The 22,720-nt window shown below is 41.8% G+C and overlaps 2 protein-coding genes across 2 annotated transcripts in view; one reads left to right on the top strand and one right to left on the bottom strand.

The window, feature by feature from the left end:
* The window catches only part of Pdzd8 (PDZ domain containing 8), a 114,203-nt gene extending 108,363 nt beyond the window's left edge, over positions 1-5,840 (top strand). Inside the window, exon 5 of the mRNA XM_003479317.5 lies at positions 1,271-5,840. Coding sequence (XP_003479365.2) covers positions 1,271-3,474 — 2,204 coding nt within the window. The 3' untranslated portion in view covers positions 3,475-5,840. The remainder of the gene's footprint in view (positions 1-1,270) is intronic.
* Positions 5,841-7,289: 1,449 nt separating this feature from the next.
* Slc18a2 (solute carrier family 18 member A2) overlaps positions 7,290-22,720 on the bottom strand; it is a 30,218-nt gene continuing 14,787 nt past the window's right edge. Inside the window, exons 11-16 of the mRNA XM_003479318.4 lie at positions 15,716-15,794; positions 15,483-15,534; positions 14,843-14,906; positions 13,505-13,624; positions 13,234-13,367; positions 7,290-9,472 (exon numbers count right to left, since the gene is read on the bottom strand). Coding sequence (XP_003479366.1) covers positions 9,374-9,472; positions 13,234-13,367; positions 13,505-13,624; positions 14,843-14,906; positions 15,483-15,534; positions 15,716-15,794 — 548 coding nt within the window. The 3' untranslated portion in view covers positions 7,290-9,373. The remainder of the gene's footprint in view (positions 9,473-13,233; positions 13,368-13,504; positions 13,625-14,842; positions 14,907-15,482; positions 15,535-15,715; positions 15,795-22,720) is intronic.

Here is a 22,720-nt window from a genome sequence, read left to right as displayed (position 1 = left end):
GTTGTTACATCCAGGTGGTAAGCTCAAGAGCAGAAAAGGGATGGGGCTTGCAAAGCTGGAGGTCAAAAAGACAGGTATATAGTGTAGTGAGAGAACATCATTGTAATCTTGAGACTCGGGTTAGTAGATAAGCAAATCGTATCAGAAGACCAACAGGACCATGAAAAAGAAGAAAGACTGGGCTGCGAAATTGCTTACAAACAGATTGCAGGATCACAAGAGGTACAACAATAAAAAGACAGTGATGCAAGATATTTTTAGTGTTGCGAAGCTCTGCTTGATGAGCAGGTCTCCAGCGTGCTCTTGCAGGTGGTTGAAGTAAGAGAGCACACAGGTTGAGGAACCTGGGAGGTGAAGCCATTAGAAGAGGCTGGCGTTACTTTGATTTATTGAATATGGCCCTGACTCCTTTAGATAATAAAAAACCTATCTTACCTTTGATACATATATAAGGGATAGTGTGGCTAAGTGCTGTTTGGGGAGGAAACAGGCATTAAATGTAACATACTCAATATCACACTGGGACCTCAGGAAGGGACATGTGCCTCCTAGGTAGACATGCAAATCAACTTTCCACTGTATATCCTTTTGTATCTTTTGAATTTTAAGCTATGTTAGTATAACAATTCGAAAATAATATTAAAATTTAAGGTGGTACAGATGCAGATATTAACCAACTTTTTAAATTTTAAAGCAACTTACTTTTTTGTCATCCTGAAAAAGAGGAGTTCAGTGGTTATGACTAACAAAAAGCATCTGTAAAAAGAGTCAGTTATTCATATTACAGTATTTTGCTATATGTATTTCAAGCATTGTTCTCTTAATGTGAATCATTCATCACATAGCTTCCAATCCCTGGGATATTTTGGAATTTCCTTCATAAGCTTCTCATATTCTAATTCTAGTTTAACTGTAATAAAATCCTTTTAAGTATAGATTTTTCTCTACTCATTATCTCAGTTCAGTTAGAGAAACAATGTCGTTTACCCTAGGATGGAGTGGGAAGCAGTTAGGACTAGCAGTTGGCAGGTACTCTTAGGGATTTACGTCATCTGCGTTGAAAAGGTTAAATGTTCTTAGGTTTCAGCATCTTCAGATTGAGAATCAGAACATGATTCATCCAGAAATCAAGTAAAACATTTTTAAGGATTCCCTGTTACTCTTCCGTTAGCCAAGTATTCTTTAAAAAGGTAATCGCAATTATATGTAACAAATGTAGGTAATTTTTATAACAATAACTGATGTTTTCCCTTTTAAATCTTAAAACCAGGTGTGAAAATTACCTCGACACTGCAAGTGTTGAAGCTTATCAAGCAGGCCGGGGAACGAGTTTTGGTGTACTATGAAAGGCCCGTTGGCCAGAGTAATCCAGGTGTGGTGCTACAGGATAATCTCAGCCAGTTGGAAGAAAACTTTCTGTCCAGCTCAAGCCAACCAAGTTATGAAGAGGAAGCTGTGGGGCTGGCAGTGGATACTGAAAACAGAGACATGGATTCTGAATATGAAGACCTGGCAAGTGATGTCAGAGTACAAAATGAGTTCAAAGATGAGGCACAACCACTAAGTCATAGTCCCAAACGGACTCCAACAACACTTTCTATTAAACCCCTCGGCACTGTATCACCAGTTTTAAACCGTAAATTAGTTGCAGGAAGTCACCCACCACCACCAAAAATTTCTTCCAAAGAAGCAGCTAAACCATTGGCCCTAAAAACTTCTGAGGTAACAGACCTAATACAAGTGTCAAAACCCACCCAAGGATCCACTTTTAAACCACCTGTGCCACCACGACCACAAGTGAAAGTTCCATTGCCTTCTGCTGATGCCCCAAGTCAGGCAGAACCAGATACTCTTGTTGAAAAGCCAGAGAAGGTGCTGCTTCCTACTCCAGTAGACAAGTCTGCCGAAAAGCAGGTGAAAAGTGTAGATCAGGTAGAAGATTTGAGCACATCTAAGCAGTTTTTAGCAAAGCAAGAAGTGGCTAAAGATTTTACTTCAGAAAGTTCCTGCCCTACCAAGGACAATACAGATGACCGTCACACATGGGAATCATCAGAAATTCTTTATCGTAATAAGCTAGGAAAATGGACAAGAACCAGAGCATCCAGTTTGTTTGACATAGAACCCTGCCACCGATACCTAAACATTGCACTGTGGTGTAGGGATCCTTTCAAGTTGGGGGGTCTCATCTGTTTGGGACATGTAAGTTTAAAGCTTGAAGATGTGGCCCTAGGATGCCTAGCTACATCAAACATGGAATACGTTTCCAAGTTCAGACTGGAAGCTCCTGCACCTAAGGCCATGGTCACTAGAACTGCACTACGCAACCTGAGTATGCAAAAGGGCTTCAGTGACAAATTTTGCTATGGTGACATTACTGTTCACTTCAAGTATTTGAAGGAAGGAGAACCAGACCACCAACTAGTTACTAATGTGGAGAAAGAAAAAGAGTCTCACTTAATTGAAGAAGTTTCTGTCCTCCCTAAAGAGGAGAACATTACTGGACAGATGAGCTCCCCAGAAACTAAGCATAGTTTCCAGGACACTCAGTTCCAAAACCCAACGTGGTGCGATTACTGTAAGAAAAAAGTTTGGACAAAAGCTGCCTCCCAATGTATGTTGTGTGCTTATGTTTGCCATAAAAAATGTCAAGAAAAATGTCTAGCTGAGACTCCTCTTTGTGGAGCATCTGAGAGGCGGACAGACCGGATTCTAAAAAATCTGAGGCTGGAAGGTCAGGAGCCCCTCATAGGCGTACCTCCTCGTGTTGATGCTGAAACTAACAAGTCAGTCAATAAAACAACAGGTTTGACACGGCACATTATCAATACTAGCTCTCGTTTGCTAAATTTGCGTCCAGTCTCTAAAAGTCGCTTTTCTGAACCTGGAACTGATCTTGTAGAGCCCTCACCAAAACACACACCCAACACATCAGACAATGAAGGCAGTGACACAGAAGTCTGTGGTCCAAACAGTCCTTCCAAACGGGGCAACAACGCAGGAATAAAGTTAGTGAGAAAGGAAGGTGGGCTGGATGATAGTGTTTTTATTGCCGTTAAGGAAATTGGCCGTGATCTGTACCGGGGCTTGCCTACAGAGGAAAGGATCCAGAAGCTAGAATTTATGTTGGATAAACTACAGAATGAAATTGATCAGGAGTTGGAACACAACAATTCCCTTGCTAGAGAAGAAAAAGAAACAACTGATACAAGGAAAAAAGCACTGCTATCTGCTGCTTTGATTAAGTCAGGTGAACGACTACAAGCTCTAACACTTCTAATGATCCACTACAGGGCAGGCATTGAAGATATTGAAACTTTAGAAAGTCTGTCTTTAGACCAGCACTCCAAAAAAATAAGCAAATATGCAGATGATGCAGAAGAAGACCTTGATAGTGAAATCAGCCAATTGATAGACTCTCAGCCATTCAGCAGCATCTCAGATGACTTATTTGGCCCGTCTGAGTCTGTGTAATGGACCTACTATTTAAACTTCGAAATGATTGGGAGAAAGATGCATCTAACTTATCACGAATGGAACTACATTTCAGTTCTCTTGTAATGCCTGCTTCTCCAGTTATTTGCTTGTGTAAGAAAGAATGAACAAAGTTTTCCAGCAAAAACATGACCAGCTCACTAAATCAGTTGTTTCAGATTGCATTTATAGCTATGCCTTTTTGGATTTATACTGGGGAATTTATTTTTACTAATTTATTTTTAACTTTTTCTAATTATGTAATTATGTAAGCTAACTTTTCATGTTTATGTGTATGTGATGTCTCACTGTTACTTTTTCTTCCTGTTCTTTTTGAATTAATCTTAAATAGGATACAGTCCAGATCCTTGAAATGCTTTTATTTCCATTAGGGTTGTAATAACAAATTTGCTGCATGCCCAAATTGACAAAATCAATCTTTGAGGGAATAAGTTGTGGATCTTTTGTGTTATATTTTGAGATTTTGAGGGTTTTTTGTTTTGCCAAATGTAAAATGAAACCAGATGCTACAGCTTTAATCTATTATGCTGATTTAGTTTAAAAAAAAAAAGAAAAACATTTTTACATATGTTGCTTGCTTTCTATGCTTCTGTGAAATTTTTTTCTAAAGCTTTTGTGAACCTGAAATACATTACAAATAGTGATTTGATGAACTTACACTGAAAAACAAAATGTAACAGGGAATATTAAATAACATTTGGTCAAGAATCTTACAGAAGGGGTAACAACATTTAATTACTGCAAAACAGTAGACAGTAGGATTTTTGAAATATCTTTCAGAATGTCAGTGCTTTCCGTTTAAGTAGAAGTTCTAATAAGCATTCATGCTCTTTTTCATCTTTAGTTTTCTCATAGGAAGTAAAGCATGTACAAGGATATTTAAAGTTTCAGCGAATTGTTCTTAAAATGATGGTGTTGATAACTAGCTTTGTTTTAAAAACATTTTCACATAGGAATATGTTGTAAATGAGAGGGATCATGTAAAATATATTTATTGCTTCATCTGGGGTTTTTATAGCCTTAAAGGAATGGTAATCATTCTGAATGCTTCCATAGTTCAGAATGTCTTCACTCATTAAAAGTAAAAGAAATAACAATATTACATAGGACTTGAGAACCAGTTCTCTGAAAAGAGCTACTCCAATATTGGATCCATCTATGGATGCCAGTGACACATGACTGAGGGAAAATACGTAAGCTTGACCTGTTATTGTTATACCTTAAAAGTGTGAGCCTGTTAACTTGCCTCAAAATAAATCTGTATACATTTTTTCCTTTAATAGGAAATGGCTCTGCTAACTTGATACGTAAATTGGCATGAGTTTAAGAGTAGATTGCACAGCTTTGATGGCTGGCAGGAAAAGGCAGAGAAGAGCAGTAACACTGTGCCCAGCCTGTAGTCCGGACTCCATTCAGGAGCTCTTCCATTAATGAACTCCGTGACCACCGACAGGCAAGTCACCGAGAGAGAGCTCACTGCAGTGGTTCCCCATCTCCAGCGTGAGGGTGGTACTACTTCCTCTAACTACCTCACAGGATTGTTACGAGGAAAATAGTAGCATAACTGCACAAGGGCTTTGAACATAAAAGCTATACAAAGAAAAACATCTTTGCAGGCAGAAGTTATTCCAATTTTACACAAGTAGCCAACTTTCATTCCCATGCTATTTTATTAAGTGAAATATTAGGTCAATAAATACCTTCTAGGGAGATCAGGTTTATAACAGAAATATATCTGGATACCCCCCTGCTCATTGTTTATTTAAGCATGCTCACATTTTAACAGAACACTGGTATTGAAGGCTTTCCACACCAAACTCCCTGAAAGCTAAAATGTTCTACAGCATCTACTTAAACAGTCTGCCCAGTGTATAACCATGTGTCATCTTGTAAACAGTACCTTGCCATTGTTAACCTGGGAGGTAGAGTGTCTATAATTGGCAGGTGTGCCTGGGTTAAACCATGGTACCAAAGCATCTTCCTGAAACCGAGTCATTTGAAAGAGCTGTAGAAATAATGCAAAACTTTGGTCTCATAAGAATCTACTCATGTTTTAAAGTATTTAACTCTAGAACCACAGTTATGGAAAGCTCAGTAATGCTGCTAATGATATTTGTAAAATACCACCTTGATGTAGCACAGTATTTTTCTATCTGCTAGCTGAAGCAGTAGAGGCATCATGGTTGTACTTTAGCGTAAGGAGGCTACACTGCAAACAGCCTAGAGTAGTGTGAAGTGTAGGCTTCAATGGCAAAACTTGTATTGTATTACATTACTGATGTAATCTTGCTGCCATGCTATGTTATCAATAGCTTAAAGATAATAAAGACTACTACACAAAAACAGTTATCTTCATTTGATGACATCTTTAAAAAAGTTGACTGCAGTATCTCTGAAATTATTGTCTGGTGTAATTTAGTCGTGCAAACAAGCTAACAAAGTCCACTTTTGCTAAACAAAATTGCAAAGTTAATTTTACAATTGTTGTATATTTATGTATCTGCTTTTGTTGTAATTAAGACTATTTAAGATGTACTTTCTTTTTTTACATAATTGACTGTATTAGGGAAAATGAGCAACATTTTGAGTATTTTGCAATCATAATACACTACATTTCTTAAAATCAAGTGTCATATTCTTAAATATCATAACTAGTTGAAATGTTATTTTGTAATTCAAGTAAAAAAGAATACAACCCAAGGAATATAATTGCACATTTTAAACTTACACATAAATTTTTTAAAAGGCAATTGGAAAATATCTCGCTGTTACTTATAGTAAGATAAAGAATAAAATGTAGGTCTCCAGAAGTAAATTTTAAATCTCTTTAATTTAAAAACATGTTGTTCTGATTTCTAAATTAAAATAGTAATTTTGCTTACCAAAAAGAAGAGCAGAGATTCCCTCATCCTTTCTGAGCCCCAGCTGTCCACTAACATCTAATTAAAATTGTGTACAATTACACCATTCGCTCTAGAAGCTGTGCACACACATACCATTTCAATTGCCCCTACTTTTAAAGGTCTTCCAGAGCTTCCATGCCCTACTGGACATTTTAGTTGTCCTCATTGGATACAGTTACTTACTCATAGCAATCAGTAAGTTAAGAGAGTCAAGGATAACTTTCCATATTGACATGTTAGGGTGATAAATACAATGAATATTTCAGTTTTTTGTTAAAACACACTGTCATTAACCCCCCCTTGAAATCCTTTTCCTAACTTTGAACACACTTATCCTGTCATCCTTACCACTTTCTGAAGTAGTTCTGGAAGTTCTCTTCTGTGTCTTTATGAAATGTGGCAAGAAAAAAAAAATAATAATGGTGACTGTTGCCACTGAGTGTCATCCAGAAGAAGGAGAGGCTTGTAAATGCCCTGTGATGTGTTCTCACCCACTGGGTAGCTGCTGGCTCCTCCCCAGCTGAAATGGCCATAACAGGTGAATGTTTTGAATTGACTTAGGACATTGAAGCATCCACAACAGCACAATTAAATAGACTCACGGGAAAGGTCTGACAGCGGTTTCAGAAGGTGGCAAGAACGATGGGATGTGTTCAAAGCCAGGGAGAATGTTCTGAAGGGAATTAATAGTAGTGTGTCTTTTACTGTAAGAGTTTAATCAAAATGTAGAAAGCCAAAATGTATGATTCATACTAGCCTCCAGTGACTTGCCTGAGGCCTACCAGCACAGAATAGCTTCTAATTTTTTTTAAAACATTCAGGCAAAATGATACCTTGTGTATTTCATTCAAACAACAGTTGTTTTATGAAAGAATACAGATAGGCACAGGACAATGTTCTTAAGGTTTATTAAGTAAACAAGCTAAAACATGGCTAGAACAGATACACTTAGCATTTGAAAGCAAGGTAATACGCATTGCTACCTCCTCAAAGTCTTTGTGTTTTGCTTCCAGGGGAAAACAGAGCCACCTCTGTTCAAAAAATAAATGTTTAGAGTGCTGTATGTTCTTTGTTTTGACACATAATTTTAAAATTTTCAGTCTTGCTAACCTAGAATGTTAGCCTATAAAAGACCTTACCATTCTTCTCCCTCAGATACAACGTAACTTGCTCCCCAAACAGTTCTGAAAAGTTCATTTATCAAAAATCTTAGGGATCAATCATTAGCAATCAATGCCTTTGCCAGTCATTCTTCAGAAGCTGAAGTTTTAAAGGCAAAAATAAAAATTGTACAGTATTAAGGGCAGGCAGAACCACAAACGGTCTCTAATTGGTAGCACATCTTTTGAAGACCTTGTAGACAGAAGTAAAAACAATCCTGCCTTTTCTATTTTAGCCATGTAAGGGTTCTAGAGCATCTTTCATAATTGTCCAGTTGTTAGTAGGAAGCTTGTTTGCCTTAAACACTGCACTCAGAAATCGCAGAAAGCCTTCATAAAGCAAAAGAAGTCCCTTCACAAAGCAAAGCTAATCACTTTCCGTAATAGTCAACTAAGACTGAGGAGTCGTTCTAAAATTCTCAGCTCCTTGATGGCCAAGTTAATACAAACACAGTTTTAGCTTAACAAAATTGACATCAGATAATTTCTTATGACTCTGGAACTGCAGAATTAAATGTTATTTAAAAAGACATATTCCACTATTCACATTTCAGTCATATCTCACACAAAACAATGTAAACTGACAGTTTTTATTAACAGTATTTGCTGGTACAATGAAGACATCAATGTTGACATGCCTGGAAAAACTACACTACCCAACACACAGATGATACAGTAACATGTTCAGATGTTTGGTTTTTCTCTTCTGCCTGGAAAAGGGATGTGTCCTGATCACCTGTGATTTTTACCTGTTTTGCTAGTATGATTAAGACCTTTTCATTCTTGTTTAAAATTTGTTTTCACATTTATGTGAAAGACTTTCAGGAGTTTAGAAAATAATAGTTTCAGACAACCCAAAATTAACAGAGCTCTAGAAAAAAACACTTGGATGACCTGCAGACGAGTCAGGTTATGCTCTGATTTCTTCAAGTTACAATAGCTTTTGTAAACTTTTTTCCTAAATCTTGAACTATGTGTCGATAAACTTTACCACCCTTAAACTGGACAGTACAAGATACATACACAGTTTTCATCCAGTTAAATGACCAGATGGACATCCTAGAGGGAAAACTTACCATATCTGTACATTGGGTACTTTTGTCTGCTTTCGGAACATGTACTGTTTTCCTCTTGCTGGTTTTAATGTTTGCTGCCAAACATGACATGTAAACATGTAATTTACCACTGTCCCTTTCCAGGTAGGTGACTACATGGAAAACTGATGCCAGTGAATATTTGTAGACAAATCCAAAAGATGACTGACCCATGGTCTTGCCCTCTGCCCTTGAGAGAACTAGCTTTGAACTCATAAATATATTGATAGTAATTACAAGTTAAATAACACTCATTCTGGGTTGCTACATGATGTGCCGTCTTATGTGATTCTGTTTTTCAGATTTCTTTCTAGCTCCTTGTTGGAAGAGCCTCAGATAATGTGTGCTTTATCACTCATTACCAATATTCAGAAAAAATATATTTTTGTCCAAGTGTTCATGAATTTAAGTTAAAAAATTATATTTGATTTGGATTCAAATATTTATAGATTTACAGTATTTCTTCAAAATATATTGTATGATATTTAATAAAATCAAATACATAAAATAAAGTTTTCAACACTATTTATACAAACCCCTAGAAAAGCTTCTTTTTCTTTATAAGGCTGTTGGCAGTGGATCATAACCATGGAAAAGAAACAATAACCTTTGGTTGTTGTACGCTTTCGCCAGGAATGGGTGGTATGACTAACACAGCTCCGATGAGTCATTTCATGGGAAACACTTTTACACAGTCAGACACGAATGATTTTTGAGCGTTTCAGTCACTTTCAGATTCTTCATCTATTGGATATGATTGGGTATTATTCTGAGTGTACATTTTTGTTTTCATGGGGCAGTTGTGATCCATGAGAATAGCCTATAAGAGAAAATTACAAGTGGATTACCTTGTTTTATAAAGACAGTTTTAACCTATTCTAAAGGATTACTAATTTGAAAGCGCTGTAACTTTCAAATAATAGCTGCTATCTGAAGCCTGCCTAGAATACCTGGAGTTGCTGCAGTATTTTCATTGTACCTGTTGGGGGAGGGGGGCGTCAATTCTGGAAATTTGTACTCCATAGTGGGAACAAGGGTATGTTAGATTTATAAGGAGTTATACTTGCAATTTTGAAAATGGGGTAGGGGAGAGGACCCTGGAGATCATCGGTCCAACTTCTGTTTACAGATTTTATTGCCACTGTACTTCGTGAGGCCATGTGAGGAGGGCTGTCGCTTGTCTAGCTATGTAGACTGCCCTTAAGGGTATTTTTACTATATCGCCATGCCCCTTAGTTTCCTGAACCATCCGGAGCCTTTATCTTTGCTTTAAGGTGATACCTAGACTTCTCCCCAGATCCTGGCTGTCATACTGTAGTTCACATGTATATGGTACAACTTAAGAGTTCATAAAAATTTTATTATAGGGAACATTGCCATGATCCCCCTCATTTTGAACACACTATCCCATCATTCTTGCAGCTTTCTGAAGTAGTTCTGGAAATTCTCTGTTCATGTATTTAGATGCACTGTTGTAGCTCCCTAGAGTTCTGAATTGATTCAAAACATGTACCTTTTGTGATCATTCTGACTTTAAGCAAAAGCCAGAAGCCACACCGTGCCAGGTCCAGCAAATAAGATGTGCAAGCGCACACTTCATGAGCCTGTGTGTCTGCTGGGTGCAGTCACTGAATCTTTATCAACCTTGTAAAGACATGAAAGAAAACTTCGAGAATTGTTGCAGGAAGTGGCCAGAACGATAGGGTAAGTGAAGTAAGGAAGAGTATTTTGAGGAGGATTAATGATAGTTTTTTACTGTGATCATTTTTTAATTTAAATATTCAGTATTTCTCAGTCATCCCTTGTATGATATTTTAAAAACACTGAGAAACATAGAAGTCTCATGCCCTCTTTTGTTACTGAAAATTAAGACATAGGGTGACTTAAAAAAAAAGTGACACTTTGTTTTCAAAGCGCACTCAACTAGTAAACACTTCTAATCACTCCTGAACATGTGCAGAGCTCAACACCAAGTCTGATAATGCCTCTGACATTTATCACGCTGAGAACATGGGGTACATTTTAGATGAAATTCCTCAACTTCACAATAACCTTGGGTGGTAAAACTGAGAAATCACAAAGAGAAAAATGTCTACAAGTGGATTATAATATGTAGTATGTAAATGGATATAATAATGTGTCTGGTCTTCGGGACCTCTGGCCACGCTATTGATCTCACAAAATCAGCATCACAGTACATCAGTACATCCAGTAAAAAGAAGCTGTGATCCTCTTTTCCTGCTCTGCAAGTCTTAGTCTCAAGACTAAGAAATATTCCCTAGCTTTAAAAATAGTTCTTCAACCTGGAAAAGGAAGAGCCCCACTAAAAGCTATTAGCTCAGTATTTTGAGGGTTAATGGCTGCACTATAAATTGTCTTACCACTGGAATACTTTTCCTCAAAAAGCAGAGTTGGTCTTCCTTATACTTGCAGGGGAATTTGAATAAAAAGGAGTTTTTCTCTGTCTCTATTGATACCCGATTATTATAAAGCAGAAATCCAGTAAACCAAATAGAAGCAACACTCAAGTGCTCACAGACTAATGATTCCTTGGTTTGTGATTCATGAAAACAGCATCAAGTCTTACATATCAGACAGCTGAAGAGCAAACACCACATTACCAGGATGCTCCTAATCAAAGAACTCTTTGCTCAGGGGTGCAAGCCTGGCTTTCACAATCCCACTTGGCCCCTGCTATTCTCAAGCACCACTGCTTGTCTGTTGATGTCTCAAGTGCAGGAATCTATTCTCCTCCGTGGCATGCGCTGCCCTGCCCACATGCCTCATTAGATGCCACTGGCTTCCTCCGGCTTTCTTCCTGCTCTGCCTGGACAGCAAGCAGGCAGCAGCAGCTGGTTCCCACCCTCCAGTGTTGCCATTACGCCAGTTAAATGGCATCCTTCAATTACAGGCAGCAATTATGGGCAACAAGCATTTTCTCAAAACTTCAATGATTTATCTTTCTAGACACCTGTTAAGGATGTGACATTTTACAGAAAGCGGCTTTCTGGAAACCTGTAATTCTGCCTCTGCCTTTCAGGACTGTCTCTTCCACTTCCTTCAGCATTTTTTAAAAGAAAGAAGCACTGGTGTAAATGGAGAAAGAGGCCTTCTGTCATTTTGTGCAACATGGTAGCTGGCTGGACAAGTGGCACCCTGGTCATCCTCTGATCGCATTCATGTCCTCCATTACCTCTGATAAGTCACCATGCTGCCCACCACCTAGAGAGAGGACCCCTCCACCCCCAGCATCTGCTGCCTTGGTGAGATGCTAGGCCAGCAGTCCTGGCTTCTGGACAGCAAAAAGGAAGCTCTTGTGTTGCAGAGAGATGGAGGAAATTCAGCTGCTGCTGGGTGGACAGAGCACTGATAAAGCAGGGAGGACAAATGGGTGATACCGGAGAGGGTCATGAATTTACTAAATGGGACATGGGCCAAACAACCACCTCATTGGGAGTCTGACATTTAATCCACCCAGCACCTCCATGGGAGGAAACAGACTCACATGGCCCTGTGTAGGGAGGGAGCTGGAGCAGCAGCTGCCAGGATGGTACTGGCCCTTCTGCTATTCCTCTCCACCAAATCCTGAACATTCCCTGGGAGGCAAGCATTTTCAGGTGGTTATGTGTATTTATAATCTATCTTTAAACTCACTTTTAGAGAAAAACCAACCTTTGCTGGGCAGTTCAGGAAATACCAAGCATTAAGACCTTTCAGGTCAGCTGTCAGACAGCACTTGTGATGTGCTTCTAAGAGACCCACGAGCAAGCCTTCCATCTGTTCACACACCAGTACCATTCCCCCTTGCTCGTCTCATTCATCCTTCATCCACAGCACTCTCCTGTCAGGTGGACAAGTATATGCTTAAGAAAATCGGCAACACCACTCTACCAAGGATGAACCATGAGCGGAAACACTGCAACTCCTTTGGCTAGGTCTAGGAAATGGTAAAATGATTCATGCATGTCAAAATTCACTTTAGAATCAACAGGTTTGAACCTGTTCAAAAGAGAAACACTTTATTCTGTCTTGCCTATGGCTATAGTTCTGGTTGTGCAGTTATGAATTTAAAGGTTAACATGCACATGTGTGTGCCCCAGGGTGTGTGAATGATGGTTTCCCATAAAGATATAAAACCAGCTCCAAAATCCTACATGCAGTGAGGACCAAGACACCAACCATTACTGAATGCAGGAAGGGTGAAAAGAAAAGCAAACGGACCTACAAACATCTGATCTTGAGAAGCAGAGAAATGATGCCTGAGATTTGCAATAACCATAGAAAATTAAAATAACCTATCCCCGTTGACAAAGAAGAAGTACTCTGATGCCAATCTATGAACCAAAATAATTCCATTCCTCCAAGTTTAAAAGCAATGCATGAGACTACTGTGAAGGTAGTAAAAACAGGTAACTGCCCTATTTGCTAAAAATTAAATGGATACTCTCATCATTTATGTCTGGAGGCTTCTGCCCAAAAAGAACAGAAACATATTCCAATATTGAGCCAAAAAGAAAATTACCCAGCTGATCCTACTAAAATAATCAAGAAACACTTCATTGCATCCTAAATCTTTCTTACCATTTTTTCTTCCTTGGCAGGTGGACTTCGCAGAAAAAAGCAAAGAGGAGCAAAAAGAATGTCAATGATCCCGATAATTGTCATCAGCCATGGAAAGCCAATTGTCTTCGCAATGGCACCGCCAGCCGAAGGACCTTTTGAGAAATACAGAATTAGATAAAGCTCTTTCCAAATGTGTTGTCAACAGAAAACACAAGCTTCATTACTTTTCAGGACATAGCATCTGTCCTGTCTTGAGGTAAAATGTTGCTTTGAAAGCCAATGTTCTTACCTATGGCGTACCCCATACAAAATGCCACATCTGCGATGGCGTAGACACTCCCATAGACCGACACGTGCCGCAGGTCCACGAGGTAGCCCATGATGGGCATCATCGATGAATCCACCATCCCTGCAGGTATTCGGGGTCACAGAGCACAGGAGACTGATGTAAACCAAGCACCGAACTGCATCCTAAGCTCACTGCCCTGCCAGCCTGTCCTCTTTGTCATCACCGGCTGCAAGTTTTGTGGCAGACTCGTGATAGCAAGGCTTTCTGTGAGAGCTGGCAGAAGGGCTCTGGGGATTGGGGAGACCCCGAGATGACATCCTGCTGCCTTGTTAGGCTCCCATTTGCTCTGCTCTGCCTTGCCTTGTCCTCCACTGTTGAGTGGCCTGTGGAGCGGGTGAGGGTCTCCAGTCCTCTAGCAACTCATCTTGCTGTTCTTCAGATTCAGCAGGCTGCTGGCTTTGTGGGTTCCTGGCAGTCTTCCTGGTGGTGCTCCCCTGATTCACCATTTTCTCACCCACTTGTCACTTGGCACCCTACACATCTCTTCCAGCCCCTTCCACACTGGCCTCAAATTAGATCATGAGAATTACTAATGTGGAAAATGTTAGTAGGATCAGAGAACCAGAACACAAAAAGGAGTCTCGGAGATTGTCTGGCCCTATTCAGGAAAATAAACCCAAAGCCCTGAGTGCATTTAATTGGCTAAAACCAATGACAGAAACCACTACTAGAATCTCTGGTCTGAACAGCTAGGGCAGGTAGCATAATGAATAAGCAGGTATGTTCAGAGTGCCGGGTTCAAATCACTGGCAGAGTGAACATAGTCATGCCTAGTTTCTCCAAACACTGCTTCCCATTTATAAAGAGTGCTGAGGGCTGGCTGTACAGCCAAAGCCTTCGAACACAGTGAAAAACTTAAATGTTAATGTCCCTCCCCTCCATAGGTAGCAGAGGCATGTGGATAAGGAAAATGTCTTTCTTTCAAACAGTATTCGCTGATTGCCTATTCTGTACTAGCCTGGGAAAATGACTTTCACATGAGGAAGAACCATTCGCCCAAGCATCTCAGCACTACATTAGCCTGCTTCTATAAATATCAGATTTTGGAATACACTGCTTTTCAGGAAATAAGTGAAGAGCATGTGGAAGCAAGTATTTTTATGTAGGTGATCAATAGGCTGCCACTGACCTAAGCGGCTGGTAGCCTCTGTTCAAGCTCCTAAAAATCTGGGACAAGTAACTACATTCTATTTACCATAGCAGAGGAAAAGAAAATCTCCCCTAAAGGAGAACTTCTTTCGAAGTTTCCCATGTAGACATCAGGCTCCTGGGACTTACCAATTGCAAAACCAACTCCAAAGTTGGGTGCGATGAGCCCATAAATGTTCTTTGCAAAAGGAATCTACAAAAAGAAATAAAAAGATATCTAACTCTAAATAATCATGAGTAATCTCTTTCAAATCTGTGAGGCTTCTCTGGGGGGAGGGGATCCTAGTACAACTGTCCCCTTCTGGAGGAAAACGGGCAGAGGAAGGGTAGGGTCTGCCTTTGTAATTTTTTGAAGAGCAAGCTTAACTACCATGAAACCTGCCATCTGTGAAAGGTCAGCCCAGAACACCCTCCATTTTTGATGAAGAGAAGGAGCCTCAGTTTGGGACAGGTACTGGCTGCTGGTTGAAGATGTTTAACTGTGAAGAACACCCTGCAACTATCTTGGGCTTAGTCGCATCAAAAGTAAATTATGTAATAAAAGATTTTAAATAATTTCTGACATAAAAATACATCTGGAGATACATTCTGGAGAATCTTGTCCAAAGATACTTAAGATTGCTAGAAGGTGCCAGGATAAAATGAAAGACACAAGAAAACTAAAATATCAACAAACTCAAAGTGTTGTAGAATATTGCTTGGTAAGCCTTGGGAAAACAGGTTTTCATCCCAAATTGTTCCTACTTAGCAAATACTGCCATTTACTCACGCACAAAATGCTGACTCCCACTATGATCATTCCTATAAGAGCACAGAGCCACCTAGCAAGAGAAAAGACACATCAGTAAGTGAACACTTACGGGATTTTCTTTCCCTGTCCAAATTTTCAATGGAAGTAAAAACAATACTGAGAGCATTTAAGGGAGAAATACTTCAAATATGTTTAAAGAACTACATTATCATTAGTATAACAGAATGAATGCTGAATTCATTTCATCTTACCTCCCCATTTTGTGTGCAAGTATCCCAAAAATATTGGTTCCAATGAGATAAGAGATACTTGCCGGCAAGAAAGCAATGCCTGTGGATTTATGAAAAGGACACCTTATCAGTACCAATAACAGTCACATGTTCGAAAAACTAATAATCATGGCCACCACCGCGCTGATTACAGCGGCTGAAAGGAAGCCCCGGGCCTGCACCCACGCAGCTAATATCCGGTGGCTGACAGCTCCAGTCTGAACCCCACACTTTTACCCATACCACAGAGCTGCTGAGCCACTCTAGAAATGAAAACCGTTTCTCTATCGGTGGCTTCATCTCACCCCCAGTTCTGTGTGTGGCAGACTTTACACATAAGCCAAAATGACGTCCTCTTTACACAGCTCCTCACTGTGGGAGCCCAGCAGCCAGCACCTAAGTGGGCCAGGCATATACATATACATCCTCCTCCCTGTGACGACTCCCTCTGACAGTAGTGAGACATGGCCACTGAGAGAATTAGGGGAAATTAAGATAAGCAAAAGGAAAGCAGGCGAAATTATCCAAAGCCCATCACTCAGATAATCATCACTGTTATTTTCCCTTGTGAGTTTATACATATGTGCGTGTGTGCATATATGATTTTGTACAAGTGGGACTTCCGTATGGGATACTTACTTCTCTACATCTGCTTTATTCAATTAGCTCTTATGAACATCTTTCCACATCAAAAAAAGTCTGCATGGTTATTTTTTGTGGTAAAGTCATATGTAGCTTGCAGTTGCATGACCAAAGTTCAGTAGTCTTCCAGGGAGGGAGCTTGCATCCCCTGGATTCTGATGATCAAGGAGCCATTTCCTGCTGGCCGGGACAGTGGCTGCCTTGCACATGTTCTCACATTGAACAGAAAGGCCTGGCTGAGTCCGGCCAGGCTTAGCTACCAGCAGTTTGTCCACCTGAGCTCCACTGTCTATTATTAGGACAATGGGACTATATCTTTAGGAGAGACCATTTTTAAACTCTTAGTAATTTCAGGTTTTTTTCTTGAAATCAGATACAAGCGTTTGGATTCAAAGCCTTGCCTTCAAATGCTAAAAGCTGCTTTGTTCTCAGTCATGACTACACAAGTTACAGATGCATGGTAGCTGTTAGAAGGTCAGCAAATACCTGCTACAGTCAAAATGCAGAGGGTCTGGGGCCTGTTTGGTCCACCAGCACACAAATGGACAAGCGTGATCCTGTCCCTTTCCCATGAGCCACTGACTGCAGAGAAGACTCAAGCCTCCAACACAGCAGAGACTTCAAAGTGATGGGTCGCATATACAAAAATCCAAAACCAAATCATTCTAGATCTGGAAATTCTGGGAAATAATAAAAAGCAACCTCATTTCATGTTCCAGGGAATCATCTCCATCACACTTAACAATACATAGTAGCCAAATAATTAGTCTAATCTGATTCAGCAAACATTTACTGACAGCCAGCACAGCACTGCCGTGCAGCAGGGACAATGACAACGTGACTCCTGTCACCACAGAAAGGTCCTTTGAGTCAGATACTGTTTGAACAGAGGCCTGGCCTCCTTCTGAACATAACAGAAGTACAGGCCCCAGGCTGAGAACCCTGAGCCGACTTCAGAACACAGTACTTCAACCAGGCCTTGAAAGGTGAGCAGCAGACTTGCACTCCAGTGACAGAATTCATCTGGACAGTTGAAATTGGGTGGACCTCGTCTCCTGATAAATGACTCCAGGAGGCAGGGTCATGTCCATGAGTGATGGAGGTAAAGGAAGATGACCCTGCAGGTACATGGTAAGGACTACGACCTTCAGCCTTAGAATCAGAGAAACAAGATGAAAGGGGGATGGGGGGTGACCTGTGGTAACTGCAAGGCCTAGAACACACCTGAGAAGGTCACTGCGGCTCTCTCAGCCAGCCACTGCCCAGGTAGCTCCATTCCAGGATTAGAGGAGCTGGCGTTTCTAGCTAAGCTGGAACTCTGGGTTTTTGGATAAAACCTCTTGACTTTTAAATGTTGGCAATTCATTTTTTGAAAAAGATAAACCCTATAGAGGTCTACATCATACCAACTAACCCAAAAAGGAAAAAAAAAAAAAAAAAAAAACACCTACTTGAGGGCTGAGGATGCAGCTCAATGGTAGAGCTCCTGCTTAACATGCGCAACAATGCATAAGGCCCTGGGTTAAACCCTAATATTTATGGGGGTGGGACCTACCTTGGAGTTGAACTTGGCCCATAGACAGTCTGGTGGCTTAAGCTCTGGCCAAAGAAGTGGCTCACAGAAAGCCCCTTGGAACTCCAGGCCTCCTGCTGAGTCCTAACTTCAGGTTCTGAGCATGGGCTATGGCTCCAAAGCTTCTGAAGCTTCAAGAAAAGATGCAGACAAGATCCAGTGGAAGCCACATCTTCCCACTCTGAGAGGGGTGGCAAGCCCACCGATGCGACCCAGAAGCAGAGCACCCTTACTTTCCATGCAGTTCCAGGGCTCCATGGGCTCAAACTCCATCTCATGACTCTTTAGGGAAAAGCAGACATGAAAATCTTGCTACCTGAGGTCTGAGGTGATTCCTCTAATCCGTAAAGCCTAAGAAACTGCCATGGCTCCCACTGTACCCATCTCACAGGGTACTTTTGAGGCTCAAACAGTAAAAATGGACCATATCCTTGGCACACAGCCCTTCCGGTCCAGTCTCATGGCTGTCACTCAGGCAAGCCTACCTCCCTATTTTTCACCCTGGTCCGCTGGCCTTACCCAAATGGCAGCAAGTGTCTAGTGTGCAAGGGACTCCCTCACCTGTGCCCCACAGCCACTTTCATGCAAGGGCCAGGAGGTTCTCACCTGTGCCCCACAGCCACTTTCATGCAAGGGCCAGGAGGTTCTCACCTGTGCCCCACAGCCACTTTCATGCAAGGGCCAGGAGGTTCTCAGAGCACAACTGGCCATCAGAGAAAAGAGTGCTTGAAGACATGCCCCTTCACAGAGCTAAAGGTGCCCAGAGAGGCCACCATTCCTTGATAAGCACAGGATGCTTGCCCGGTGACAACCAGCTGCCTGCCCTGCTATCTCTCATGTGGCTCCGGCTCCTGGCTGACCTTAAATACTTTATAAAGGAAGCCTCAGGCTCTGTCTGCAGAGAATGAGAGCAGAGCAGTTTAAGTAGCCTGTACATGACCAGGACACATTCAATTAGGATCATAAGTCGGTTAAATGGAGACACCAGAGACATTAGAAAAGCTTCCCAGGCAAGGGCGCGCAGGGGGCAAATGCAGGGCACTTCACTGGGTCTGTGGGCTCCACCTGGACAGACAGGCACCTCTGAGAACACCAGAGATCTGGTCACCAAGGACTAAAGGGAAGGAGACACTGGGCAATGCTTCCACAAGGAGCAGCTGCAGGTACTGGCAGCAGGACCAAGAAATGTCCAACTCTTTTGCAAAACGAATTGCACTAATCAAGAAAAAAGATTAAGCCAGGTATGGTGGCCTACACCTGTAATCCCAGCACTTGGGAGGCTGAGGCAGGAGGATTGTTGCAAGTTCAAGACCAGCCTAGGCTACAAAGTAAGCTCAAGGCCAGCCTGAACTGTATAGAGAGACCCTGTCTCAAAAAGACAAAAAAAGAAAAAGAAAAAGAAAGAAAAAAGATTAGACAAAAAAAAATCATCCCTCCTGCAAAGCAGTGTGCTTTCTGCAGCAGCCCCCAAGGCCCTAGGTGTAGCCCCTGGTCCTTACTGCTGCTTCTTATTTGGGTTTGTTTTAGGTTGTTTGTGACATAGTCACACCCTATAAAATTCATTCCTCAGAGGAGTTTGGTGGGCTTTATTTTATCCCAAAGCTTGTGCAATTACCACTGCTTGAATCCAGATTTCCATCACTCCACAAAGAAAAGTCATATCCCATAGCAAGCAGTCTCTCCCCATCTGTACCCCTGCACCCCAGACCCCTGGGGCTGTTTAAGGATTGTTTGAAGAAAAGATGCAAAATCAATGCAGAACAGGAAGGGAATGGTGGATACTCAGGCTGGACCACATGCACCTAGGCAGGCAGAGCAGGGGAAAGTCTAGCTGGGGAGCACTTCTGACGAGGCACCCTGCAGAAGGCTGAGGCCCGAGGGAAATGTAGGTCACCTGCAGAAAAGCTAGGGGCACTGAAAATGCCAGAGTAAGTCAGAACTGACAGACTGCCTACAGAGATATCCATGTGCACCTTGAAAGAAGTAGGAAAGGAAAATAAATCTCCTGGACAGATAATCAATAAATTCTTAAAGAAAAAGGGGTATGTGTGGGGACCGGCGTTCCAGATATTAAGCAACATTCTAAAGACACAGTGATTAATTACCGGGCCCTGACAGAGAACACATGCAGCAGGTCAGTAGGACAGAAGAGAGAACCCAGAAACAGGCCCACTTGTTCATGCAGGGAATGACAGAGAGGAGTTTCCAGCATTCTCAAGAGGAAATGGCACTGGGGGGGAAACTGGTCACACAGAAAACACAAACAAAACTTAGGTTTCACCTTAGAACAAAATTCATTCCATAAAAGTCTAACATTTTTTTTATCGGTACTGGGAATCAAACTCATGACTGCCTGCTTGCAAGGCAGGCGCTTATGCCGCTGAGCTAAATCCCCAGCCCCTAAAAGTCTAACATTTTAATGCAAAAAAAGTATCATCTTCATCACTTTCCTTGTCTCTGACAATATCCAACACCCACAATTTAAAGGAAAGCAGATTTATTTTGGTTCACAGTTCCAGTTCACGATCGGCTGACTCCAAGGAGAAAGGATGGCAGATGGATACAGGGAGAAAAGGTGCCCAAGCAGGGGGCAGAAAGCGAAGGGAGGAGCCAGGGAGAGAGATGCACCCTTCCAGCTCACACCCCAGCAACCACCTCTTCCAAGCAGATCCCGGCTCCCCACAGCACATTCAGCTCTGCATCTGTCGGTGGGTCACCCCCCTAAATGAGTACAGCATCCCCCAGAGCCAATTGCTTTCCAAAAGCCCAGCCTCCGGACACATGGGACTTCTGAGTGACATTCTGTATCTAAGCCTTAAAGGGCATTAAAGGAAAACAGTTTCTGAAAGAACAGTCTCGGCATGGTATAGATATGCCTGAAAGAACAACAGGGAAGAGTCCTAAATCTGACTGGTGGCGTTGAAAGTGTTCTGAGAAGCAAATCACCCCACACAAAAAGACACACAGGAAGGAGGCAGTACGAGTAAGACTTCTGCTAAAAGATCCTGTTATATAAAAGAGCACTCACATCAACAGGGGCACAGACAACTTGACAGAAAAGTGGGCAAAGTGTCCCAGTAAGTTTCTGATAGAGAAAATCCACATGTCTGATAAATTTATAAATGAATGCTTGATTTTGCTCAGTTATTGAATAAAATTAGAACAGGACCCTGTGAATTCATAACCTTTTAGTCAACAGGAAAGACTGGAAGGCTGAGAATAGTTGTGTAAGTGCACTAACAGCAGGTACTGAATGCCCCCTGCAGATAAACTCCCAGATGCAAGGGGAAGGCAGAAGGTACCCTCCGCTGGCCGGTTTCTAATGACAAACACTGGCCCAGCCCAAACACTCAAAAATAAAGGTGGTTGAAAACGCAATGCTTAACTTTATAAGAAAACAATTTACAACAGTGAAAATGAGTGATGGGCAGCCTGAATCTATAGGTTTCAGTCCTCCACTCCAAACTTCACTGAAATGTTACTGAAACAGTAAAAGAAACTTACAGACACACATCCCACTCCCTCCTCCACATGCCAGCCTAGGGACAGACAGAAGGGACCAGGAGAAGCAAGCAGAGGGGACAGACAGGAAAATGAACACACATGGACTGCTGGAACCTCCCATTTGCATGTGGAGCGAGACATCCACAAGCTACAAGCCCCCGGGGCCTCATAGCTCATGAAGGCAGGGGCCAAGGCCTGAGACACAGGGTACCCACTGAGGGCCAAGGCTGTCCAGAGAGAGAGGGAAGCTGCTTGGGTAGCGCTGCTCCTCAGTCCTCCAGCCTCACCCTGCAAGGAGGCAGTTTCTCTAGAGCAAGAGGGATGGTTCAGGAGCCCTGGACTGCCCAGCCCCAGGCGGCATGGAGGCCTGAGTAATGAGGAGGCTGAAAGAGGGACTGAAGGAAAGTTTTCCTCCCAAGACAGTGAGAGGCTGTCACTTCACCGGTGACCACACACACACACACACCAAACACCACTCACAGGCTAGGAGGAGCCCACTACGAAAGGGCTCTTCTGATTTAAGATATGACAATACCAATTTTAAAATTCAAGAGATGGCTCAAAAGATGAAGATGAAGGGGATGCGGATTTAGCTCAGCGGCATAAGCTCCTGCCTTGCAAGCAGGCGGTCATAAGTTCGATCCCTGGTACCAATTTAAAAAAAAAAAAATGAAGATGAACAGATCCAGGGCAATAAGAGAAGAGAGATGAGAGAAGAAAACATATAGGTCCAACACCCAACTAAGTGGAATAGAAGGAAATGAGGGAAGAGAGTGAAGTAATAATAGAGAAAGGCTTCCCAGATCAAAAGTGGGTCCTCACGTGAAGCAGCTGGTCCAGCAGACCAAAAGGACCCACTGCAGAGAAAAGTGGACCCCAGTGCAAATCACCATCACAGACGCTCAATCCAAAGAGGAAGGAAGTTGCCCAGGCTCCAAAAAGGATCAGCAATGAAAACACCCCTGGCCTCCCCCCAGCACCCCTGCATGCCCGAAGACAACAGAACAGGTCTTCAAAATTCCAAGAGAAAATGATTTCCAACAAGGAAATTATTCACACAGTGTTGGGGCGTGTGTGTGCCTCTGTGACAGAGCACTTGCCTCGCTAGCGTAAAGGCCTGGGCTCCATCTTCAGCACCACTGAAGACAAAAGAAAAAGAAAAAAATTTATACAGGCAGCTACATGTGGTGGTACACACCTGTAGTCCCAGCTACTCAAGAAACCAAGGCAAGAGGATGGAAAGTTTGAGATCAGCTTGGCAATTTATC

This window comes from Cavia porcellus, unplaced genomic scaffold, assembly GCF_034190915.1.
Source record: "Cavia porcellus strain 051 isolate PalLab524CR breed Dunkin Hartley unplaced genomic scaffold, mCavPor4.1 scaffold_2, whole genome shotgun sequence".
In the NCBI taxonomy this organism is placed as follows: domain Eukaryota; kingdom Metazoa; phylum Chordata; class Mammalia; order Rodentia; family Caviidae; genus Cavia; species Cavia porcellus.
The sequence above is the reverse complement of the archived record's forward strand: the minus strand, read 5'-3'. Positions and strand labels throughout refer to the sequence as shown.